Here is a 26241-nt window from a genome sequence, read left to right as displayed (position 1 = left end):
CTCTACTGAGAGGAAAAAGCACAAGATGCAGAAAGGGCCAATGACGAATTTCCTTCCTTTATTCTTGCTCTTGCATGCTGCTGGTGGAAATTCTCAAGGGTATGATGCAAAAGATGCAGTTGCAGTGTGCTAGAAGGGTGTACAGTGTTTCAGAGCTAGTTGTTATCCAGTGACACCTTGTATATCAAAGGATGAGGATAAATAAACTTCTGGAAGTGTATTACATGTGTATTTTGTTAATGCTCTGGATGAAGTAGCTCAGTGGTCTAGCACAGGGAGAAGCAGTGAGAAGTCGGGGACCAGTAATTCGAAGTAGTGTGATTTTTGGGGTGCCTCAGAGGAGGCAGTCATGCTTTCTATGTGATGTATATGGCTGTTGCGTATTTCTGAAATGGTAAAAGAATAGCTGAAGGTACATAATGTTTACCCTTTGCTGAAGCATGCAGCTGGTTATTTATTCCTGTAATAAGTTGCTGGGGAGGACAACTTCAGTATTCCAGGGAACCATCACCGTGCTGCACTCCTTCATATTGTGTGCATTATGCTTACAATTATTTTATTTGAGAGCTATTAGTACCCAGAGGTCCACTGAATCCAGACTCAGCTATAGTTGGCACTGCATAAATGCACACAAAATGATCTTTTTCCAGATCTGTGTGTCTCCTGATCAGTAGTGTCTTTTTGTCTCACTAGAGATAGTTTGGTTGATTTAGTATTCCTATTATACATGAAATAGAATGTATTATTCTACCTGATCACAGAAGAAACATGGATACTTTATTGATGCTCTAGCCATCTTTTAAAAAGGAGGAACAGATTACCTTATCATTGTTAATAGATTTTACAATAATGAATGTTTACAAGATTTTTTTTATGATCTTTTGTTACTTAAGGCAAAATATTTGAGACATTCATTGTTTTGAGGCATTACATATGTTTTGCAGGGTAATTAAGGAGACTAATGGTAATTATAATTGGTGTCCATTCAAAAATGTCAAACCTATTTAAGCATATTTTTCATAATAGTTGTTAATTAGTGAACTGCACTGAAGTTTACATGTAGAGAGAAGGAGTTAAAAGCTAATCAGAAGAAAAGTCATGCTGCTGCAGATCTGGAAGACATGAGCAACCTGCAGCTGCCTAACACAAGTCCAGGAACGAGTCAAATATGTTGCTTTTTCACTGATCTTTTATTTATTTCCTCCCACAGTATTTTAAAAAGCAGAAACGGTTAATCCCGGAAAGGACGGTGTGGAAATATTTTGTGCAGTTATGCAGTGCAGTTGAACACATGCACTCCCGCAGGGTGATGCACAGAGGTAACATTAATTCAGTCTCTTTTCACTGAATAATAATATAATGTTCCAATTAGTAAGCGCCTACATTCAAAAACAATTATGCTGATGTTCAGCCAATGCATGTTTAGAGAGGCTGGAGCTTGCAAGATGGATTTCTCCTTCTGTCTCTTTGCCTCATTGTTAAAGGACTCAGTCCGAAGTGAGTGTGGTATTAGGAAGATGAGCTGCTTTGTATTCCAGACGCTGATATTAAGTAGAAGTGTCAAACTTGCCATTAGAGGAGTGTCAGAAGTAAAATGCTGAGACTCCTGGATACGGTGAACTCTAAGATAGTCTTCATTATATTAGCTGTGACCTTAGAGGGCTTAGAAGAGGTTTTCTGTCTTGCAAGCTTTTCTGAAAGATTAATACAAATATGTCCCACACTCTCATAACCTGTTCTCTATTTTCATTAATTATTTTTGAATCTCTTGTCTTAGAACTTTTCATAACTTTGAGCTCTATCCAAAAATTACCTTGATTCTTTCAGCATAAATCCTTTGTGAAGGACTTGACCCAGGAAATGCAAATGTCCCAAAAGACACCAATATCCATTTCTGCTGCTTGTTATTTCCCTTTTGCTCTGAAGTACTGAATTCTTCACTATTTTTTTCAGCAGTGTGATGTTGTTTTTCCTCCTTTAGACAACCCGATGCAGTTTATCAGTTGTACCTGAATTAGGTCTGTAATTGGTGGCTGAAATTTGGAGCCTCACACATTTTAGTCTGCTTTAATGTGAGCAAAGAGCCTCACTAACTCAGTCCTGACATGACTGCTTGAGAAACTGGGGTTCTGGTAATTTTTACACTCTGTGAACAAACTGGACTGTATATAGAGCCCAGAACTCATGTATATGTATGTGGGACAGTAATTAGCCTTTGCTGTGAGGGGACAATGGTGGGCAGTACAGTTTCTTGTAGAAAATGATCATTTCCAAAGAGAAACAGACTTACTGCTCTTGATTTCCATCAGTTAGAGGTTGCCTCTCTTCTGTTGTGCTGTTTCTTACTTTTTCCCTCATTGGTATTTCTTGTGTGCTGGGAAGTATGCTCTGATTTGTGTGTGTGTGTGTGTAGCTTGAAGTCTTGGAAGATTCAGCCTATCAAAGGTAAAAAGAAACACGGTTCTGCTCAAGCCTCTTTTGTACAGAGCGCGCTCCAGGCTATGTTTCTATTGCAGTATTAGAACCAAGTAACCTTTTGTGGCTTTGACCTCTTACCTTTTTCTTCTTGCAGATATAAAACCAGCCAACGTCTTTATAACAGCCACAGGGGTGGTGAAGCTGGGAGATCTTGGATTAGGCCGTTTTTTTAGTTCTAAAACCACTGCAGCACATTCCTTAGGTAAGATGGTACTCACAGACGCTAAGCAAGCACTGCCATACCATTGTCAGCTGTGATGTTCAAAAGAAATGATGTCTGTTGGCCTACTATGACAGAAGCTTGATACATACTATATTTTCTGTGATAACATGTTTTAAATACTCTTCATATGAAATTAATAAGTATTTTTTTGTTTTAAAACTCCACTTTAATTTTTTTTTTTCTGGAAAGTCTGGCCTGGTAAGTGTATGATTTATAAGAAACGGAACAAATGCAGCTTTTCCAGTCCAGACAGCACATTTGCCTGTGCTCTGCTTCGTGGAATTACATGGTGCACCACCACCATTTTTAGCAGATGCTGGTTGGCCATCTTAGCCTGAACAGGGGTTGTGACTGTCATCTGAGGTGAGGGCAGTGTTCAGAGCCCTCCGGGTTCATCTGTTCCAAAAAAGGACTTCACTGTAAACTCATCTTGGGCTTTAAATATCCAAGTTTTCTTAATGTTTTCCACATATCTGAAGGTTGTTTTGCTGCTCTTCTGTCAGTGCAGCTAGTTGTTCTTGCCAAAGTGTAGTACCTTGCTTTTATTCTTACTGAACTGTATCCCATTTCCAGACTCTCCTACTTGTGATCACTCTGAATTTTTATTCTGTACTCTGCAGTGCTTTGGTTTATCTCACCTTCATGTTACCCACAAAGGCAAAAGCATTGCCAGTCCCCCATATTAATGCACGTGTTGAACAGAGCTAGAGCTAGTGGCTGTCTTGCAGGGTTTCACTTGAAGTAGCATTCTACTTTAGCAAACTGCTTTTCCAACCAATTTTGCATCCATTAAGTAGTTTCATTTAGACAGATTTAACAGTTTGCTTATAAGTAAAGTTATATAAGCCCTTGATAAAAGCGTTAAAGGTGTAATGCATCTGTTGCTTGTGTTTCCTTCCCTCTGAAGACTCTTACATTATCATTGGAAAAAAAAAAATTATCATTTGTCATGATACTTGTGAACCAGTCATAATGATAGTGATTACTTGTTTCTTGTTCTGTTTTTTGTGGTTTGTAAGTAGCATGATGATATTTCCAGCATTTTACTGGGAATTGAAATTGAGTGGTTTAGGGCATCTGGGTTCCTCTCTCCCTCATTTTTGCCATTGGCATTAACTACAATGCTATAGAAAAGTGTACTATACATATAGTTCTTACAGTAGTTATGTAAGTCTTATAGTATGAAGTATTCCATAATTGTCTCTGTAGCCTCTGGAGAGGTGGCTGATTTTTCTGGTTTTATTAATGGGTCTCAATTATTTTGAGTCGCAAAGGTACTTCTGTGTTACAGCACGGAAGGAACTTTGGCTTTTAGTGCAGTATTTAAGCTCTTTTACATGTAGCGCTGTGACTAGATTTTGGAACATGGTGTTTCACTGTGCAGTTGCCTCCACTGAATGTGAGTCTTGCTCATTTGTTTCTTCTATGAGTACAAACTTAATTGATAATACTCACCAGCAGCACTGGGGCTTCTCGGTGGACAAGAAAGGAAGATGCATACCTTATTCTGTGCGTGCTTAAAAAGCGGGGCAGGCCATTTAGATAATTGACTTGAATAAAACACTAGATTTCCCTTTGCATCAAAAGCTATCCTAGGATATATACACACTACACTTAATAGATTAAAATAAATCCTCTTCACAGAAAGTTACAATCACATCATCTGAACAGGCAAAAAATATGATCATGTGTAATTATATGATCTTATCTAGTTTGACTGCTGCACTTACTATATTAATAAGAATAAATTGGGGCTTGGAAACTGGCTGCACATGTAAGCCAAGCTTGTGACCTTTACCAGGGTTGCGCTCTCTTAATTGAGAAGGCTCGTGTAGGAAGAGTTAAGCCTCTTCTGCATGAACCTTGCCCTTCATCAAATCAACAGCATCCTGGAAACAGGTGAATAAGGTGCAAAACAGTAAGGGAGCAGCAGTGAGTGATATTGAAGGTGGTGTGGTGTGGGAGGGATGAACACATCACCGTTTCCAGTGGCTCTTGTATCCAAGTAAAAAGAAGGCTTTAACAATCAAAAAATATGCAGACTTGAAGCTCTTTGCCTTTTTTTATGTGTGTGTGTGTTGGTAATTTGCCAGACATACAGGTTTTGTAACAGCAGGAAATCTACTGATCTTGGTTTTGGTTTAATTAAGACATTTGTTTAAGTAGCTGCGAGTGATGAACACCCTGCAAACCAGAGTGCAGTACCCGTGTGGACCCAGGCTGTGATGCCGGGCACTTCCCGTAGCCACGTTGCCCTGGCAACCACCCTGAACCATCATTTCTCTGGCTGCTGACCCATGAATTGAATGCATGGCTTATGCAAATATATTCATCTAATTTTTTTTTTTCTTTCCTTGTATTTGCTAGCATCAGACTGGCATAAAAGGGCATTAGGCAGTACCACGACCCGTCTGACAGGTGTACCACCGGGCTGTGGCAGCACGGCCGCCGCCGTGTCAGGAATGGGAGCCGTAATTAGAGCAAGGAACAGAATGAACGTCAGATGAATTACCAGGCAGCAGATCATATTTGTCAGGAAGGATTGCATACATAAAAATTAAGTGACAGTACATGCCGGGGTAATGAAAGAAAAATGAAAGATTTGCCCATACACAGCTCATGAGATGCAGGCGAGTGCCTTGCTCGGAGCAGTGGCAGGATGCCTGGCCAGCAGCACGGCCGCTTGGGAGCATCGCTGGGGCAGCAAGCGACCGTGGGGCAGGGAAGGCCCTGGCCCCTGAAAACCTCCACAGGCAGACCTGCGGGAGGGGAAACGTGGACACCTCCTGTCTCACCGAGTAACAGAACTGTGTTAGGGAAGGCAGCAGTGTTGTGGGATGGGTGATAAACCCCAGGAACCAGCCGTGGGCTGGAGGGTGTAGGTGAATTCACCAGGTGGCACCTCTTCTGCCGCTTTCCCTTTTCCCTGTGTGACTGGTGAGAGAAGACAGGAGATAGTTTTCCATGGGGGAGAGTTCTTCATGCACAAGCCTTGCCAGAAAACTCCCGTGTTGTAAAGGTAATGAGTGTAGCTAAGGTGAATTTTACTACTTCTCTTTACAACATGGTAGCTTACTGTCCTTCCTTTCCTAATTTAAGCTCCCCTGTAGCAGAAGCTCCAGGGCTTAGTTTAATGGAGGTAGACTCACATATCACAGAAACTTCATTTTATTGAGGGGCGTAGGAGGGAGTGGGAAGGGGGGGGGGGGGCGCGATTCAGCACGAAGTGAGGAGGAATGCTTTTTTCCTTTTTTGTTTTCAGTAGTGCTTACTATTTTCTTGAAAAACTTTTACAGCCTGTTCTTTTGCAGTTTATAATGCAAGCGTTTTACTACATTTGTAGTCTTTTTTTTCTTTTTCTCCTTTCTTTCATTTGCATAGTTATTTTTATTCCCCAGAGGAGCCGTGTGATACCTGTCTGACAGGCTGTTTCACTACAGAAAATGGCTGTTTTCCCAGGGCTTTGCACCCAGCAGTGACGCAATGACATCTGGGTGCTGGAGTAGGGGTGTGCGACACCACGCAGTTTGGGTTGATGTTACCGTACCTGGTGTGTGATGGGCTGCCAGGTGTCGTTGGTTTCATTCAAGATTTAATAGGGCTAGTAGTATTTCTGTCTGGTTTTAATGTTTGATTGTGGCTATTAATTTATTTGTTGATCTCTGAGGAGGGTATCCAGGGGAGTATCGTGTCAGTTAAGGCTGTTCTGATACGCTTGTTAGAAAGCTTAAGTCACAACTTTGCTATAAAACTTAGTGTTAAGTCAAAAATTATAAAAAGCAGAGCATATTTAAAAACTGTTTAGACTTTGGAAAATGTAACAGTAAGCTGGTAGGTATTGTTTTACTAGGAGCGGTAATAAATATAAATAATTTCCATTAGTAATAAAATGGATAACTTTACTAAGTGGTATAATACCCATTTTTAGCCAAATAAACTTGGCATTATCCAAAGCAAAACAAAACAACAACAAAAAAAATTTACACAGAATAGTCGTGTTTTGGAGCAGATGATTTATTATTTATTCTTGGACAAGAATAAACTTGGAACAGATTTTTCTTTTGGGGGATGCGTATAAGTCAAAGCTTCCCAGTTTAGAACATTGAAATAGCTGTAGACTGGAGTACGTGGGGTGTTACACGTTCCTTGTGGTTTCTTGGTGGGTATGAGGGTGAACATGGGTAACTGCAGTCATGAGAAGAGCTCTTTTATAAATGGACTGTTTGTCTTTCTCTTTTCTTTTTGCTTGCCAAGCTAGTTTGCAGTTTGAAACAAAATCACAGTACTTCCAGGGGCTGGTAAGCAGAACTTAAGAAAAAATGGAGACAAGAAGTCTGCCTAAAATTTGAACAGCCAATATTCTGTGCATTTTGAGAAATTTTGGCCTTTTGGTCTGTGCCTGTGTAGTACAGAATTTGTGGAAGAAAAGATTGGTGCAGAGTTACTGCAGGTGTGTTGTTTTCAAACCAGGAAAAAAACAGAACAAAAAATAAACAAACAAAAAAAAACCCCAACAAACAAACCCCAAAACTCTTAAGGACCTTGGTAGGGTTAAATATATAATGAAATCTTAATAAGAAAAAACAGATCTTAAAGCAACAGGTCTGTTAAGAGCAGCTGCAATATTATGCACAAAATACTTATTCTCTTTTGTAAGAATAAGTAGAATTAATCCTTTTTTCTTCCCCCCCTAATTAGTGGGGGTACCTCACACTGAGGTTTCAAGGAGTTTGAAGTATATTTTTGTGCCTTTGACCACTGTTTCACTTTTAGCTAATACCCAAAAGTTGATCTAATTCCCAAATTCTCCTTCTGGGAAAAGACCTCAGCCTTCTTGTTGGAAGTACAGCCCAAGTAACGCAAATGGTTAGAAACAGAAACTTAGGAACTAGACCCCTTTTAGGTAACATTGTACATTTTTCTTGGTAACCTACAAGCATGTCTGGAGAGATGAGACAGGTGAGAGTTGTGGACTTTCATTTTCAAGTAGAATTGCTTCCCTACTGTGTTTGCACCACTGGATGTTATTAAAACACACTACAAGATTTTTCTTTACTATATGTAATGTTCATGGAATATGTAATAGTGTGTCTTACATCTTAAAGCTAAGCTAGTAGTTCTGGAAATACTTTATAATTATTATTTTTAAAACTGGGTGGTTTTTTGTTATTCATGGATAGCATCTCAGTTTTTTGAGCATAGTTCTCTGCCTTTTTCATTTGTAATGAGCATGTTTCAAAAATCACAAGTATTTCAAAACATTGCAAAGTTTGTTTTGACAGGAGTGGAACATCTCTAGAATGAAGGAATGCTTTAATCAGTATTACCCCTTTGAGGCCTGTGTTGCGCTCTGATATCTCTTGGTTTGAAACTGGGAATACTCGGTAAAGATACAAGAAAGGTCAGAATTTGTTAGGTTCTTTCATATTCAGAACTCTTCCCTGCTGTGAGAAAGAAAAGTGATAGATTCAGAAACACTGTTCGGCTCAGTATTAAAAGATCAGCTGGAAGGTACTGGTGAAGGCAGAACAATAAAAGCTTTCCTTATCACTTTTTATTGTACTTTGCAGCCAAATACGGCCATGGAGTTTCATTAATATCAAGAGATGCTTATTTTTTATAACATTTAAAAAACCCCAACCCATACAGAGTCTATTAAAATATTTGGAAATACTCCGCACTGCTTTCAGTCTAATGACAATTTGCCTAAAGGTGTGGGAGAACCACTGCTGCAAGAGACTTGGCTCATTCACTGAATTTAACGTACCGCAGACTCTGACAGAGCCTCCTGAAAGTGCAAATCGGATTTTGTCTTGTTCCTGCCGATGAGCAGCTAGGGATGAATTCGCAAGGAGCATTGATCCCTGGCTGAACTGTGTGCGCGGGGGAAGCTCCGATGGAAGGTAACGGTGCCGCATGTGACGGTACTGGTAACCTGGCCACTGTCACAACAACGAAACTCCTCTGAGTCAAGCTGAAACATGTTTTCAAAACGGGTGAGCGTGCTGTTCCCTGTGTAGTGAAAGACTTGCTGAGTTCAACATAAGGCAGCTCTTCACCAGGGTGTTGCTGTGGCAGACATGAGGATTCAGTGCAGAGTGCCCGTGCACGCTGGTTGCTGCAGTTGCACGGGTGGGATTTTTAATTTGGACTGGTTATGAGAGGAAAGAATTTGAATTTTATTTCTGGAATGACTTTACTGCCTTTGCCTGTGTGGTGTTCTGCTGATACAAGAGACTTTGTTCCTAATCTAACTGGGAATAGCTAGCATTTCCCAAATTTGGGTGTTGCAGATATCCCAGAGCTGTTCTGGGCCGTGTGGGTGTTGTCGCTGAGCACACAGGCAGTGCAGGGGAGAGGGGGAAGGAATGTTGTTCTGGTATCGCTGCGGTAGGCTGATATTCGAGTGAAGTGTTCTGACTTTCAGAAATAGAATGGGAAGATGCTTACTTAGTCATAATCTTCTCTACGTTTTGCAGCTTGTATAACTTTAAAGGCATTACTCTACCACCTGGTGATTAATATTGAATCTGAACAATATTTTGTATTTTCAGCAGGGCAAATGCCAAAGAAAGTTTCTGATTAATAGTCTCCGATTAGACCGTTCTTGTCAAATTGACTAATGTAATGCAATGGCGAGCCCTGACTGATTGCACTGGAAGCCTTGTGCGGTTTTCTAGAAGATGCTCATTACAGGAGATTCCCACGTAATGTTGGACAGGCCATAAAGAGAATTGGGCTTGTCAGTCTTTTATCATGACAGTTATTTAAAAATTAATGCATGGGTTTTGAAACGCAGAGCCCTGCGTGTTTGTACATTTGCTGGCAACACTGCAGTAATGGTAGGTAAATGTGCAAGGTGGACTCGAGGAAGTCAGCTCGGGCTGGACTGCTTCATGGACCCATTAATGTAATGGAACAGACTAATACGCAGAAAATCAAATACAGACTGTAACGCACTCATCCGTGTCATAAAGCCTGTCATTCTGCTTTGATCGAAGGTCGTTTTAAGGCATTATCTGAAACGACAGTTTTAGCCTACCGAGCAGACCCCTGCTAACATGGAAGGCAAGGCCATAACTTTAGACCCCACATTTTGTTATTTGCTCCGAGCTTGTGGCGCAGTGACCCAGAATAACTGATTGCAAGAGCAGCTACGGCTGGAGGCCACCCCTGGCACCAGCAGTCTGAAGCATGAAGACTTTGGGGAGTAAGTAGGAGTGACCTCGATGTTCCCTCCTGCCATGGAGTGCTGCCTGCCCGTGCTCAGCTCCTGTACCCGCTGTCAGTGGAGGGCTGGCACGTATTCTGCTTCGGCTGCTTGGTTAGCTCTCCTGGCAGTCCGAGAAAAGCCACAGCAGTGGGTAGCTGAAGGCAGGGAAATGTCTTACTGGTGTTCAGTGGGGACTTCCAAAACGGTCTTCAGGAACTTCACGTAACGAAATCGCCATTTCTTCTGCAGCCGCATGTTTTTAAGCAGGAAAATGGAGCAGTGCTATTCCAACCCAGTCAGTTCTTGTGCAGAAATCTGGCAAATGTGTGTGCAAATTGTGTGGAGAGCTGTGCTGTCTGTTGTGTGCATCTTGCATGCACATGGGAGGCATCCATGGAAAACCTTGTTGGGCGCTTTGAATTGAGTCCTGCCTGCTCTTGGTGTTTGTGAAGTTACTCTGTGCAGTCTGTTAAATATTACTATTAACAGAACTCCGGTCTCATCCATATGCAGAGGCCTTTCACTGGCAATTAAAACCAGCCAGATCTGGGACAGTGTCAGTTTGGCATGCTCCTGGGCTGGATATGATATTGCTGACCAGGGAAATATAATAATCTCCATGTGGTATTTTTCTTGTGTTGTAGTTTGTATAGAATTTGCAGAAATGTAATTTCTCATTAGGCTGCTCTCACATTGAAAATGAAGACATTTCTTATTTGAATGACCTGCAAACACAAGCTGAGTTTGTCATACAGGGGCAGCAGGTTAGTGAAAATCCTGGGGGACCAGATAAATGAGCCAGTCAGGGCGGTGGTCCCCTCTCTTGGTTACTGGTTCTGCTTTGGTGAGAAGATTTTTTAGATACATATTCCTGTGACGTCTTATGTTTCACACGGATGCCATAGGATTGATTTCACATTATATGCTCCGTTTCTGAATAGCTCTAGGTAAAAATTGTCGAGGTTTGGTAGACTCAAGATTTGGGCATATAGATGCATGACAAAAATGTATAATAAAGATTGAAAGGTGTTGGTTGGGGGCAGGGGGGGTGGTGGTGTTGATTTTGTTTTGAGGTAAGCTGCCCAGTTTTCACCCCAGAGAAGTAAAATGCCTTGAGTATTTTAAGGTGGAGTGGCTTGTGAGATATGATCTCAGTTTACCCCACAGAAAACTTTGGGCTTTGGAAGGCTGATACAGTAGAGACTTCAGTGATGGGGTAAACTGGGAGGTTGTGTTGCATATGGCATCCATACTTCCAGCAAGACCAGCATAAGGGGGGATGTTGGGGATGCTCTGCAGTAAATTGCATAATTGCATGCTAGCATTGATGGTACTAATTTCAAATCAGTGCTCTTTGTTTGGGCTAAATAACCTAGGATATTTTTGCATTTCTCCAATTTCCTACTTCTGTTAGGACGCTGCTCCGCTGAGAACGGAGAGCATTGCCTGACTCCTCTGTCTGTTGCTCTGTGGCTTGGTTGATAGAGTATCAAGAATTCTTTGGGGCTGTAAACATCTTTGTCCTGTGGGGACAGGCTACCTGTGGTGCCTGTATCAAAGGGATTCTGGCCTGTGTTTAGGTTTTCTGGATGACAGAGGAATGCAATTAAGATTTGGATTCACATGTATGCTGAGCATGACACGGTCTAAACTAGAGGCGCCCCAAAACTTGTCTTGCTCGGGCATCGTGCTGACAGCAGCAGCTTTATGCCGGGTCGTCTGTGCACTTGATGGGGGTTGATTTTCGCCTTTCAGGAAGCTGTTGCTTTCTGCCCCACAACTCATTTGTTTCCTACAGTGCGCAAACCCCTCCTTAGGAACTTTGGGGGAACGTGGTGGCTGTTCTTCCCCCTCCACCTCTAACACCATCCTTCATCTGCTTATTAGTCTTCCAGCTGTCTGCAAGAAGCATTTCAAATGGAAAAATTGTAAACTGAATGTTAAAGGCAAATTAAACATTTGCCATCTTGTGTGGAAAGGTCTTTAATTAGGAGAAGGGTACACTGGAATGCCAAAAGAAAAAACAAAAAACAAACCTGACAGGGGACAGGCAAGCAGGGGAAGCAGGAGAAAAGAGAGCATATACAGTCCTTGGATGTTTTAATAAATGATGTATCTGAGGATTATTTGATGTAGTTGAGACTGCCAGGATGTCTTGTATTTTCAGTACCGCAACTGAAACTTATTTAGGATTTAAAAAAGAACTTTTTTAAGGTAAGGAATTTATTAATAATTTCCTGTAACTTCTGTCCAAAATGCTGGCGTAAATTTCTTTTGATAAAATACAGAGTTCTGGAAGTACATAGAAATCCCACAGCTTCTGATGTGACTGCAAGTTGGAGCAGCATTTTAAAGTTTGGAATTACTATCTTGGTTCTTTCAGAAAGTTTTTGAATGCCTGTCTGGTGCTGGGCTTGTTACATGTTTCTTTGCTGCAGTAAATGGTCTCCTGAACCCTTACGAAGGGTCCCCCCTCGTACCTGGATCCGCCCTGTCATGCTGCTTGTGCCGCTTGTCAGGGGACCGTGCAGGTGATGTGCTCACGGGAGCTGTTTTAGCAGAGCACATCCATGACATCTGACTTGCAGTTTCAGTGCTGTTGTATGAACCAAAGGGAAGATGGTCCTTTACGACTGCTCTGTCCATCTGAGACATTCTGAAGGTACCTGGAAGACTGGAAGGGAAAGAAAATGTTCCTCAAATTTCAGAAATACAGAACTTTTCAGTTGTGTTCACCAGTCCTCTGTCTAAATGGTATCTTTGGTTCTATGCCTTCAAAACCATTATTTGTTTCCAAATTTTTGTACCGATCTCTTCTGATGAGCTATTTGTGCTAAACCTAATCCTTTAATGAAGTTGAACTGCGGTATTAATATGAGTTGCACAGTCACTTTTTAAGACGATAACTCCTCATTTTTTTGTTTGTTTTTTTACAGTGGGAACTCCATACTATATGTCCCCAGAAAGAATACATGAAAACGGCTATAACTTTAAATCTGATATCTGGTCTTTGGGCTGTTTATTGTATGAGGCAAGTATCTTCTAACTTTTTTTCCCCAGGTTGGTTTTGTAGCACACAGTGCCATACAGGTCAGACTTACTTCAGCTCGATTGTTGAGAAACCTTATGAAAAGTTACCTCTTTTTGTGCTCATCATGTGCTTCTTGAGCATGAACAACAAAGGGATTGTGCCATACAGCACAGTACTTGCACAAAGTTAATTTAGGAGGTTGCAGTAGCTGTTGAGGGTATAGACATAAACACGCCTGATAACTGCATTTTTTTGCTTCCTGCTGTGAGCAGAGCTGTTAGTAGGGCAGCATATTCATAGCTTCTCCTGAATATACTGCATTTGTTTTAGAAACAGCACATTCACTTGAATGGTAGCTACTGGTTTGTTGAATTCTAACCAGTTGGAATATTTTAATTTTGGGAGCTTTCAGTAAAGAAAAATAGAGGTTTTTATGTAATGTGAAATCAGTTTCTCTAACTTTATTAGGGTACAGCTGGAATATTTTCTGATTGTACATTGTCTTCTAGCTAAACGCAGATACAAAGCAGGCATGCTTTGTGTGAACAACACACTTAGTGTGCAACTTTTCCTTAGAAGCTATTACGTATATTTTGAAGATAAGTGCTATGAGTTTGTAACAGTACTTTGAGTTCTGTGATTTCATTTTTAGCAGGGATCAGAGCGTATTGAACAGTCTTGCACTCATTTGTAATCTAATCGCAAATCTTTTTTTAGATGTATGCATCTTTGAATTCAAGTGACAGTGCATGTCAGCGTTTAGAAGGCTTTTATCCCAGCCCAGAGAATTTAAAATCTCTGGGATATTTAGTAATAAGAATATTGTTTGCATCCTCTTTGGTTGATATATTATGTGAACTGATGTCATTTTGCTTCTCACTACAGCTTCTCATAACCATATGGAATTAGAGAATAAACAGAAATGTACTTAATTTTGTGAGCACATCAGATGTGAAAACTACTGTGGTTAGGCATGTACTTCAGCTAGTTGATTAAATACTTTAGGAAAGATGGTATAAAAGTAAATTTTTCCCTAACACTGGTCTTCCCAGCAGGTGTTCAGAGCTTGTCACTGTTACGTACTTCTGAGGAGAACTCATCTGATACAACTAAACGCTTGCTCAGCGAGGTAGCGCGCTGCCCCCTGTGTGTTCCAAGCCCTGAGCCATGCAGTTCGATAGGTGCTGGTTTACTGTTGGCGGAGTGTCAGAGCACTGGGTGGTCTGCATCTCCAGTGGGAGATTGGCACTGGGAACTCAGTGAAATAAATGGATTAAGATCCTGCTGAAGGGGTTTGAGCAGTCTTGGAGGCTTGACTCCAGCAGCCCTTTGCTTCTCGCATGTAAGACAGCAGCACAGCAGCCCTCATACAGTTACAGACTCAGGTGTGGTCCAAAAAATACTCTTGGAGAGGAGCAAAATCCCAAAACTGTCCATTCTTTTTATATTCCTAGCAGCATCCATCCAAAAACCCTATCTCCACAGTGCTTCAGCCAGCCTGCTCGCAGCTGCTGACTGTCCTGTCCCTGTCAGGTGGCACAGGGTTTCGTTAAGGAAAAAAGATTTATCTGGGTGCCTGGGTTAAATACCCCACAAGTCACCATAAGCAGTGTGAAGTCCCGGCATCGGCCTTGCTAGTGTCGGAGCAAATGGCCACTAGATACGCTGAAGGGAAGATCCGCTTTGGTGGAGACACTGGAGCCCGATGGGGTGGTATCACTGTTTTATTGTTAGAATTCCATGGGATGGGAGGGAGAGAAATGGAGAGATGCGAGTAAGATACCCTACTAAGTACTTGGTCAAAAAGATTTGGAAAATTGTGAGCTTAAATTGAGTGACTTTGTGCCCATCCTCAAATTCTCATTACCTCTAGTTGAAAGAATTCAAGAGACTTTTAATAATTCCTGAAGTGGCAGCAACGTACCATTAACAGGCTGGTATTTTTTTATGAAGGACGGTTTTGCCTGTAACGCTTCTAATGAGGTACTGAAAACCGGAATGATCCAGTGTAGCTGTGTGTACCTGGGTCTGCTGTGGCATTTGGGAAGGAATTGGGATGCTCTGCCGTGGGAGCAGGGAATAGAACGCCCGAGCTCCCAGTGGCTCGTGACGCTGAACAGTTCCAGGTATGCTTCATGCAGGGGGCCTGGCCTGGAGAGGGGCCTCAGCGTCAGCTCTGCCAAGTCCAGAACTTTGGCCCTGCCACGTGGGTTGGACTTCCCAAGTCTGGCAGCACGAAAGCTGCCCAAGTTGGACACCGCTACTCGCCTGCTGCTGTCGTGTGCAGCTTCTCTGTCAGGCTGCTTGGAGTCGTTTTGGAGGCTGAGCTCTGCTGGGATGGGATTCCAGATTTATGCAGAGAGAAATATTTAGCGTTGTGCTAAGATATGTTTTTGTTGCAGGCAATATGGTACCCTTATGGTGCAGTAGTCTTGGTACTCCTTATATTTCAAGAAGCTGACTTAATTGCGCACTAAACATAATTCTCTGGTAGGAGTAGCAGTACTGTAGTAACATGTGAAATATTTGGCATGTGAAGCGTTTTTAAATTTACTTCCTACGTAGGTAAGCCTTAGCTTTGGGAACAGGAGCTCTAAGATCTTGCAAATTCCAAGGAGGACTGGACAGTTACCAATTTTGTGTTCAGTACAGAAACAGCTACTTGACTTTTTAAACTTTGTAGAATTTGGAAAATTAAAAATCAAATTCGTATGTCTTTGAAGGAGCTGTATTTTATCTTTGCTAATTTCTTATAATGCAAATGTTTTTCCGTTTGGCTTAAAAGTAAGGAAGCGATGCGTATTGGGTGATGAGTCACTTCTGATATTTCTCCAGATAGATTGTGTAGATAAGCCGCAGAGAGATTTAATGCACAAATTGCCTTCAGAGACATGCGTGTCCACTAGAATCCACTTAGGGAACATTGAGGGGTTTGGGATGTGATGCCACATAGCACCACTTAACTTTGACATTGATAATCATACAGTGATTTTTATTAAATCTTATCAATATAGTAATAACTGTCTTCATCCCTCACTTCCTGTAGATATCTGTCAGCAAGATAACTTGGAGGGGATAAAAATAAGTTGTTAATTCCCAGAATATAGCTACAAGCAATGACTTTAGCAGTTCTGGCAAGACGATCAATTTAAACACTAACAGTGATTCCTATATATATTTTTAACCAGTCGTACTGCATGGTGGTCATTTTAAATGGAGATGTAGCTGTCCTGTGGTAATTGCTCTAATCAAAATGTCAGGAGCAAACCCCAACATAGCATCACAAACTGCTGTTAGTGAGATGTTTGGAGCGCCTGTGGTCACGACCCCTACAGACCTGACTGTCGCAGTCGCCATGTGTGCATGCTCTCTTGCCATTTTCATTCCCTGCATTTACCACCCCAAAACCCCACCGTGTTTCCTTCTCGTTCTTCCCCTTTTGCACGTGACTGCTTAACTAGACTTGGAAAGAAAAGTTAATGGGAATTGAAAAACCCCTTTCAACCTTACTGGCATTATTGATGTTTGTATTGAAATCTCGGAGACCTTGTTTAACCCTTGATTGCCTTCTGTGCCTTTCCTAATGTGCCCATTAGTGGTTTTTCTTGGAACAATCTTGTGTGCTGGGCTCTTCAGTTTTGTTTTAACTGATTGAGAGCAGTTTGCTATCAATCTCTAATTGGAGATTAGAGTCTCTAATTGGAGTCGGTAATTTTTTTCCCCACTGATTTGCCTGTTTTACTGTTATGACAGTAGTGAAGTAACAGCGATACAACATCACCTTTTTCCTTCAAAAAATTCCAAAAGGCTGTGAGCAGGGGGGTGTCAGGGCTCCTGCCCGGCTGTTGTGGCTTCATTCACAAGCCTGTCAGGCGACGCTTCAGCCTCAGGTCTGTGGGGTTGATGAGGAATAACTTAGCATTACTACTAATAATAGTGGTGAAACCACAGAGAAGTAGAAGTGTGCCCGTTCCCCAACCCACTGTTTTGTGCAGCTGTTAAAGGCGTAATTCCTCATGCTCAGCCTGCAGCAAAGCACAGTAAATGTCACCGGCACAGCAAATACCTCAAGCTGCATCACAAGAAGCATTACAGACAGAAAACTGAACCAGCTCGGAATTTTCTGAGATTTTTTGGGGAGCTATGTACTCAGTTCATTGTGTCCCTCTGTGTAATTTGGGTACCTTCACGTATTCTGTTTTACCATCCGTAAGACTCTGTATATCTGATAAATGCTTCTGGAAGAGCTTCCTGAAAAATATATTGGCCTGGTGGTACTTAAGTTTATCTTGATGTGTCCTGCGTTGCTTAACGCTTGGACCTGTGTTGATGGCAATGAGGCTTTGGTAGGAGACCCCTGGCTGCAGCCCACTGCCGGGGTGCCCGAGGGGGTGGCCTGGGGCTGCCCCTGCACTGGGCCATGCCCTGCTGCTGCAGAGCCAGCCCACGCAGTGTGGCAGAGCCCTGCCCCGAGAAAACGCGGCTCATCTGCACCGAATCACGAATGATCCATCAATCTTGATTCCGAACTGCAGGATAATAGATTGGAGGATCTAGTATTGACTTCTAATTCTTCTGGGAGCTCGCTGTGTGTGTCAGCAATGGGACAGCGTTCTTCAGATGGCTTTCACAGTGCATGGTAATGAGCAAAAGACTAATAATCGTCAAATAACCCCCTATTAAAGCCATAGTGAGAAGCATCAACTTCAGCCGCCCTCAGTATGAAAAGCTTGCCGATTTGACGTGGCTTGTAGCAAAATGGTTTTAAAAGATGTAAACAGAGTGGATAATACCCACAATTACTCAGTGGTGCTTCATTAGAAGGAGGTGCGGCAGCGCTGTGCGGGGCTGCCTCTGGCAGGCGTCGATGGACCGCAGTGAAGAGCAGCACTTGATTAACGCCCTGGGCTAATGAGCGCATGGGCGCAGCGTGGGCAGTGGCTGCGGGTGGCTCGGCTGGGCTTGGGTCCTGGGGGGGTGGGGGCGGGAGGGAAGGTGCTGAGCTCATTGTGCGTAACTTGAATAGACACAACTTCACCCACGTTTCTAAGTTCAAAAGAGCCCGTGTGGCTGCAGCTGTTTTTCCGAGGCTCATCGTCAGCGTTCGCTCAGAGCTCCTGGTTGAGAACTGGCGGTGTCAATGGCTTTCCGTGTACAGAAAGGCAGTTTCCTTCCTGAGACTCAAGTGTAATATAAACATGTCTTTGTAAGGAGGCTCTGCATGCCCTGGGAGGAATTCTTCCCCACCCAGAGCCTTCTGTCATGCTTTCCTTGCTGTGTGAGCAGCCTGTTTATCTCTGACATCTGTCATATTTTTGGAGATGCAAAGACTGGATTCATAAAACAGAACTGAAAGAGGAAAAAGAGCAGATTGATTAGGAAAAGTTTCAGTAGTTTGGTTTCCAGATCTGCCTGGGATACTCTTTTCTAAAGAGCAGACCTCCGGCAGGAGGAGGGGAATGTTTGTTTTGAGGTAATTTTTATTTTTTTTTTAAAGGCTGAATATAAGCTCATGCTTCTAAGGGTCTTTCCAAAAATAATCCAGTTATTCTTTGTAGCAGTCTGTTAAAAATCTGCCAGTTGCAGAGAGCAAATGAGCTGAATATGGTCGTAACCAAGGAATGTTAAAAGCATGAGATGTTTTCAAAGACAGAGGAGCTTCTACTTTTTAAAGAGATGATTGTGTTTGAGAGGTTTTCATGGTCCTCATCGAGCCACTTGGTTTCTGATTGTCCTACAGTCCAAGCATGCTATTTATTGGTTTTTTTAAAAAAAATAAAGGTACTTTCCTTCTGTGTACCTGGAGAACTGCCTGTATGCACCCAATGTCCCACATCTGAAATGTGTTGGGCAGAAAGAATCACGGTGACAGAAAAATGCGGAGACTTTTCCAGGCTCGGTGATGCCCAGGGGCTGTGCCAGGGTCACAGAGAGCTCCGGCGAAGGCAGGGCCGGGCTCCGGCATCGTGGGGTGCCCCAGAAGGCAGGGCCTGGCTGCCGGAGCAGGCACAGCTGGCACTGCCGTGTCTGTGACTGACGGGGACAGGACAGGGTGCTGTGGGGCACTGGGACAGGGCAGCTTGGCCTGTGGACAGCCTCAGAGAGCAGCAGCATCGCTTGCTCACTCTCAAAGAACAGAATTTGCTCTTGCAAATCACCAGTACTGAGGGCTATTAAATCCTTTGCGTTTCTGAAATACTCTGTTTTTTCTCTCCAGATGGCAGCTCTTCAGAGTCCTTTCTATGGAGATAAAATGAACCTGTTTTCTCTTTGCCAAAAAATAGAGCAATGTGACTACCCACCTCTTCCAGCTGAACATTATTCTGAAAAGGTAAATAGGGAGCGTTTTTTGCAGGGGAATGGGGGGGTGGGGTGCGGTGAAGTTCCTCCCCACACAGGGGAAAAGGGAACCCCCACACACATGCACATCCAAGACAGAGCAGAAGGTGACCAGAGCGGCCTGGGTACCTTCAGGGCCGGCTGAGGAAGCTATCGTTGTGATGTCTGAATATTGACAAGCTAAATTAAGACAGAAAAGATGATTTCTTCATGTGGGGAATATTTTGAAACTGGAAGTCTGTGATGCTGGCAAAAACTAGCAATGAGCCGTGGGAAAGCCCTTTCCTTCACTTCCTTTCACTTAAAATAACATACTGTGAAACAGCACTTAAATTTTTGTTTGTGAAGTCTTCAGTGCATAACAAGGGGGGAAAGATTCTTTTTAAGAGGAAGAGGGGGAGGAAGGCTACTTAGTTTAATGCAATAAGCATCTATACAGCAGCCGTATAGGGGCTTTTGGAAGTCTGAGTTGTGCGCATGTGAAAGTGAAGGATGGAGAGTAGTAGCTGAACTGGAGTATATTAAAAAAAGCAATTGTCGCTGCGTGCTTGATTGGCAGTGTTTCACTTCAGCTGCAAACATGCCTGTTGTTTTTGTTCAGGGCCTTTTGAGGTGGGGTGGGGTTGGTGCTTGGGGTTTTTTTCCCTTACCTAGGCAAACCAGCTGCTTTTGCTTTTCCTTACCTCCTCATTCAGTTACAGTTGCCTCCTATTTGAAAGGAAATGGCCAATGTAATTTCACATGTTCACCGTATCCTTTGGGGTTTTTCTTTTGTTTTATTCTACCTCAAAAGTTCTAAGGAGCAAGAGACAGGATGCAAGGGAAATGCCGTATGCAGTTGGCAGCAGACGGTCCCGTCCCCACCCCAAGAGGGACCCTGCATCACACATGTTATTTACGGTTTTACTTGTTAAATAACTCTTGCAAAAATATTATTTGCGAACTGTTCTGGAAAAGTGATTTTTTTAAAATATTACGCGCCCCGCCCCCCGCCCCCCCCCCAAGCTGCCATAGCAGCGAGTCCCGGCTCCGTGCATTCACGTTTGCCATGCTGTTGTAGCATGCATTTCAGGATATGCCTGCTGGCAGCAAGAATTAGTGTAAGTTGACAGATGTGTTTCCTGTCTTTACAATTACTGTCTGTTTGCTTCCCTCTGGCAGTGCTAAAGAGTGTGTGTAGTGTAGTGATACAATCCAGGGTGAGAAGGATGGTTTAAAGCTCAAAGGCGCCAGGTCCCAGAGAACGAGACTCCAGATGGTGTTCATACACTATTAACAGAATGCTTGACAAAGTCTGAGGAGGGCTGTGCCTTTGGCTGTAGCTCATCTCACTGCATCAGCTGCTGCTGCCTGCTGGAAACGCAGAGCTTCGGTTTTGTGAATATTAGAACACGACTCCACCATGAACAATATTCCATTTAGTACGTCCCTTTAAAGGTTGCGTTTTCAGATGCTTTCGGAGTGGATAGCCAGAGGGGAAGGTGTGTTGGTGTCTCCCAGCAGCCAAGCTAGAGAAACCAGGCAGGATCGGAGGTGCAGAGGCAGCTGCCCGCAGCAGCAGGCTGCACCAGGGTTGTTCTCCCTGCGGCTGGCGGCTGGGTGCTTATCTCGGCCTGGTTCTACGTGTTTTCCTTCAAGAGCGAATGTCTCAGGTTTAGATTGAAAGGGCAGAGTCTTTGCAACCCCTCTAGCACTGTCACTGCCACAGGTCTGTGAGCGATGTGGGAAAGCAGCGAAGCCTTTACATCCTCCCACCTGCAGGCAGGGGTAAAGATTAGGCCTTGCCGTGCTGCAAAGCGTTCAGCGATGCTCCGGAGCCATCGGCACGTCTCCACTGCTCACACGGTCTCGAAGTGAAGCTTCAGCTGTAGGCTGACTGCGGATCACATGAATGTTTTAGTTGCGGCAGCGTTGTTTTAGGTGAACAAGGCAGAGCATTTACTGAAGAATGCCTTCTTCGATGATGTTTCCTTTCCGTGCCTTTCCTCTTTTCTGTAGCCTTTTGTGGCTAACCAGTCCGAATCCCCCCGTGATCAGCTGGCGTGCTGCTTGTAGCAGGAGGAGGAGCCGGGACTCCAGCCAGGATTAGTTTTCTATATCGGGACCAAATTTGCAGTAATTGGAGATGCTGGTTGGCGGTGCTTATCAAGGCTTAGTCCACCGGTTCTTGTAGATGATGGTGAAGTGCCTGCACTGTCCTGCTCATCGACAGAGCGCAGAGCTTGCCGGGCTGTGCTTGAGCCCTGGACTACATGGGAGCACAGCAGCTGGTTGGACAAATTGTATTGATCGTGCAGCTTCAGGTCAGAGGTTTAGAAGCGTTTTAATTTGTGGGCGTTTTCTGGTGGTCTTGTCTAGCCAGGGCTGAGGTACATGTTAAATCTTTGTGGTCTTAGGGTTACAAAGGCCGCACCTCCCTGCCCTGGGATGAATCCAAAAGTCACCGTAGCAGTTAGGAGAGACTGGGCCAGGGCCGGGCGGTGGCATTGGGTTTGCTCTGGAGGTGCCCTGGCTGGGGGGTTGCATTGCTCTCGGTGTGTGTGCATAAAGCGATAGGCGAGGTGACCAGCAGTGGTGGCACTGCCCCCTGCCCTCGCCCCCTGCCCTCGCCCCCTGCCCTCGCCCCCTGCCCTCGCCCCCTGCCCTCGCCCCCTGCGTGCCCCTGCCTCACCTGCCAGCCCTGGCCCACGGGCTGCTTGGCTGCTCTGCAGCAACCGCCACCGAAATGTGCATCTGCGGCAGCTGGAAGCACGGGGCCTTGCTCCATCCCGAGCTGAAAACCTCACTTCAGTACGTTCAGCAATGCAGCTGAAGCTGTGCTTGATAGCTGTATGGTCATGCTTTTAATTACCATTAAAATAATTGGCACTGTGGCTACTGGGAGGATGTGAGAAGATCAGAGGCTCAAGGCTGTTTCTCCCGGTGCCTCGGGGGTACGAGCAGCTTTCAGTGTCTGTATAATTAAAAGCTACAATCTTTCATGTGCACAATAGAGGGCTGGGAGGTGGGGAGACTTCAGCCCTTCTGCATTTTATTTATTAAACCTAATCAATGATCAGTCTCTCTTCTTCACAAAGGTTTTTAGGGAACGCTGGTGTTTGACAGCCGTGCCCCGCTATCTTAAGATACACAAGCGCTGTTCAGACTCTTACATTAAAAACCCTGAACTGGCTTGTTGCCAGGGCTGGTGTGGGACGGGGGGAGCAGGGGCTGTACAGCAGAGCTCTGTTCAGGCGCCCCCCTTTCCTCGGAGTCCGCTCCCACTGGCAAGTCCATCCCCACCTGCCAGCTCAGGCAGATTTCTGGTAGCGATGTCGTTTTTCTTTCCTTCAGCCCCATCCTGCCCGTGCCACTGGTGCCTCCCTCTGCCCACCGCTGCTTCCCCACCCCAGCCCTTGGTGCGTTTCGCTGGGTCATCAGTGCCGGGCTCCCTTCACTGCTGCTCCGACCGCTGTCGTGCTTCAGCCTCAGCTGACTGCGAGCTGCCGGTCATCTGATGATGCTGGTCATCTCTGCTCTGGTTCTCTGAAGTGAATCAAAAATTTCCCCAGGAAAAAAAAATCTGATTTTTTTCAAAAAGGAAAAAATGTCAGGGAGTGACAGCTCAGAGGTGGTTGTTGCATCCTCTGTAGGGCCACACCAAACCACCGAGCCCCCGGGAGCCCCTGTGTGTGTATATGCTGGTAGCACATTGTAAATGGCAACGTAAAATCCACTGGGTTCTGTGGAAGATTTAAATCTTTGGTGATGAAGGTCTGGCGGAAACGGCTCTTCCTAGTCCTTTTGTAGAGTGGGGGGAACAGGCGGGACAGATGATGGACGTGTGCCTGCGGTCTGCCTGGAACATCTGTATGAAAGAGGTTCCCAGCCCCTGTCCTGGCTTCCAGTGGTCAGACAAATGTTCCCTTAACCTTTCCCAGTAAGAAATCGGCCAGTTCACTCATGTTTGTGTGCCCCTTCTGTCTTTCAGCTGCGGGAGCTGGTCAGCATGTGCATATACCCCGATCCAGATCAAAGACCTGACATTGGTTACGTGCACCAAATAGCAAAACAAATGCATGTTTGGACCTCCAGCACATGAACCATCTGCAAACACGCAGCGGCCAGCACAGCTCAGTCTTACTTGAATTTTTTTTCTCAGATGAAACCAACTGGTGCCTAGTCACACAAGTGAGAGGGTTGAGCACTCGTAGCAGGATGCTCCATTATTTCTGCAGGTTATTTGACAAGGACTCTTACAAGGTGGTCATGCTTTAAAGTGAAGATTCTGTGAGGTATTGCAAGTGATTATTTTTTTTGTTTTTTAAGGCCAATAACGTGTTACAGATGTAGATCATTTAAGGGTCCTTTCTTAAAACTGTTGTGTGTAATCTAGGATAGATGATATTAACACGGGTGTCAGAGCATTTGACGCACCCCTTCTATCTTAACTCTAATGTGAAATATTGAAATAATTCCTTCAGTGAAATCACTTTATACTAATGTAAGAATTGCAGTAGATTTTGTGTAATTTGTGTAACTGCTACTTTGCCTCTTCCGCAAATGATTAATAGCAAATTCAGTTACTTTGTATATTTTAAAGCAGCCATTTATGTGTTTTTATTAATTCCCTCCTCTTCAGACTTAGGAACTGGGAAGGGTGGGGGGGTGGGAAACACATTTGTTTCAAGATTATTTTTTTTTTAACTGAAAATTTAGAGTGAGTATTTTGCTAATGCATTTATCTGTTAACTTGGCTACAGCCAGTGAGGTGAGTTAAGCATGTACTTGGGGAGAAAAGAAGAACATGCAGACAAACCCAAAACAAGCATTGCTTCTGCAAGTAGTTTTCCCATTTGGCATAATTCTTCTTAAGACTACAGGTTCCTGTTGAAAACCAGTGTTTATCTCGGCCAACTAGATTTTGGTGAGGATACTTTTACATGTTCAGTAGTACGTGAGGTACTGTAGGTAGAACTTAAGCAAAGCAGTGTTTTAAACACTTGGAAAATTTTTAACAAAACCAAAATGCTTTGTGTATCTAACTACATAAGTATCAGCCCCTGTCTATTTAACTGTGAAAGCTAATTTACAGAATGTGAATTTTTATAAAATCTCAACCTGATTTGAAGGAGTCATCTTCTTTAACAACATGAAAATTTTCCACCAGCTAAATCCATTCATTGAATCAATGATTTGGTTCATTACTGTTGATGAGAAATAGTCACTGCTTTAGGAACAAACGTGGATTCACGTTCAAGTGTTTCCATTTCATTTGCCTGTTCAGAGGAACAGGGCTGCACTTACTGTTCTTGAGGGCTACAGTGGGGGAATGAATACGCCTGTACTGTTCCAGTGCTGCTTCCGTGTGTGATGGTGGCTCATGCCAAAATGTAGTTTGTGTGTGACAGTTCAAATGCAGCCTGTGCCTGTTTTCTTTTGTGTTTTTTTTTTCTTAAGAAATGCATACAATCCTTGAATATTTTTTTTTTTTTTGAAATAAGGTTAGGGTTAGAGGGTTACATACATATATATGCTTTTAGTGGATATTTTTAACCTAATTTGCTCTACTTAAAGGAAAACTGCAGTGCCATCAACTACTTCCCATCAAATTTCAAAATATTTATATAGGGTAGCAAACAAAAGCTATTAATTGCTGTGAATAATGTTGGTATCATTAATGCAAGGTGCCATTTATTGAGTCTTCTCAGCAGAAAGTTGAGCCTGCTGCTCTCATGAGAGATTCAGGAAATTCAAATCAGCATGAGAATACAGTGGAGGCACCAAATTCCTTCCCCCATTCCCCTGCTAATTTATACCCGGCTTCCGTAGCGATGAGTAGGTTTAAGACTGAAGACTGTCACACTGCAGCTTTCCTTTAAGCCACGGTGGCAGCTACACGTTCAGAGGATGGTTGTGCTGTGCCTCTTGGTGTAACACGGAAAAGGATCTTTGGCTTCCAGGGAAGCTCAGCTTAAATTTGAGTATCTTGAGAAGTCTGGTCACTTTCTTGCTACATAAGATTTATTAGCGCTTATAAGTAAATGTACTTCAAAAGGTAATTTTGTGCATTTTTAGATAAATAAAAAAATGATTTACAAAATAAACACCTTTGTTTAAAAAAAAAAAGTGTCCAGTATTAAGGAAAATGTTTAAAAAAAAAACCAAACCACTACTGCAAACAGGCCTAAATAATGTGTGAAACTGTTCCTAACAGCTATTTTGTGTATACTTTTCAATGTAAACGGTCAGCTGTCCTGATAGAACACTAGCTATGACAGTCTACACTCCAAACTGTAGCACATCTAAAGCTGTTTTCCCTGGATGGTTGTTGCAGGCGGCAGGGACTGGTACCCACCAGCCTTCTCAAGCTGCCTGTAGGCAACGTGCCTTCCCTTATGCGCCTTCCCTTCTGACTAAATGAGAACTGCAGGTTGATTTTCTTCTAGCTTTTTTATTTTTTCAGGATGAAACAGTTTGAAATTGGTTAATCTCTGATACCAGGGTGGAGGCAGATCTACTCCACCTCCTGTTTTCTGCAGCTGAACAGCCCCTGATAGCCAGCGTTACTCCCTGCAGTGGCGCAGGCAGCAGCAGGTCAGAACCAGCCCCGTGCACTGTTTTCGTACCATTTCTCACTGTGGTATGTATCCATCAAAAAACCCGTCCATCAACGGTAAACTGAAACTTGCCAAACTGGGCTTACGCGGAGTAGTTCTACCCTTGCACTGTTGTTCCTAGAGTGAAGTAAAAAACCAGCTCTTGTACTTTGTGGGTTTTCTTCCCCAACAACAGTGTGGTGCACAGTACCTGCTCCAGGAGCCTGGCTCTCTTTGTCATGCTAATACAGATCTTTTAGGGTTAAGTAACTCATTTCCACAGCACTGAAGAGAGGGGGTAAGATGTGCAAAACCACTGCAGCAAGCAAAACATTTTCAACAGTGTAAGAAGGGAAAAGCAGCGGCAGCAATCAGCGCC

At 43.5% G+C, this 26241-nt stretch overlaps 1 protein-coding gene across 3 annotated transcripts in view; it reads left to right on the top strand.

Annotated features, from left to right (window-relative positions):
• NEK6 (NIMA related kinase 6) overlaps positions 1 to 25370 on the top strand; it is an 84248-nt gene extending 58878 nt beyond the window's left edge. For all 3 annotated transcript variants that reach the window (XM_055721362.1, XM_055721361.1, XM_055721360.1), the window contains exons 6-10: positions 1211 to 1319; positions 2573 to 2680; positions 12851 to 12945; positions 19163 to 19276; positions 23255 to 25370. In XM_055721362.1, coding sequence (XP_055577337.1) covers positions 1211 to 1319; positions 2573 to 2680; positions 12851 to 12945; positions 19163 to 19276; positions 23255 to 23365 — 537 coding nt within the window. In that variant the 3' untranslated portion in view covers positions 23366 to 25370. The remainder of the gene's footprint in view (positions 1 to 1210; positions 1320 to 2572; positions 2681 to 12850; positions 12946 to 19162; positions 19277 to 23254) is intronic.
• The last annotated feature ends 871 nt before the right edge of the window (positions 25371 to 26241 follow it).

This window comes from Falco cherrug, chromosome 9 (assembly GCF_023634085.1).
Source record: "Falco cherrug isolate bFalChe1 chromosome 9, bFalChe1.pri, whole genome shotgun sequence".
NCBI classification, from domain to species: Eukaryota; Metazoa; Chordata; class Aves; order Falconiformes; family Falconidae; genus Falco; species Falco cherrug.
The sequence above is the reverse complement of the archived record's forward strand: the minus strand, read 5'-3'. Positions and strand labels throughout refer to the sequence as shown.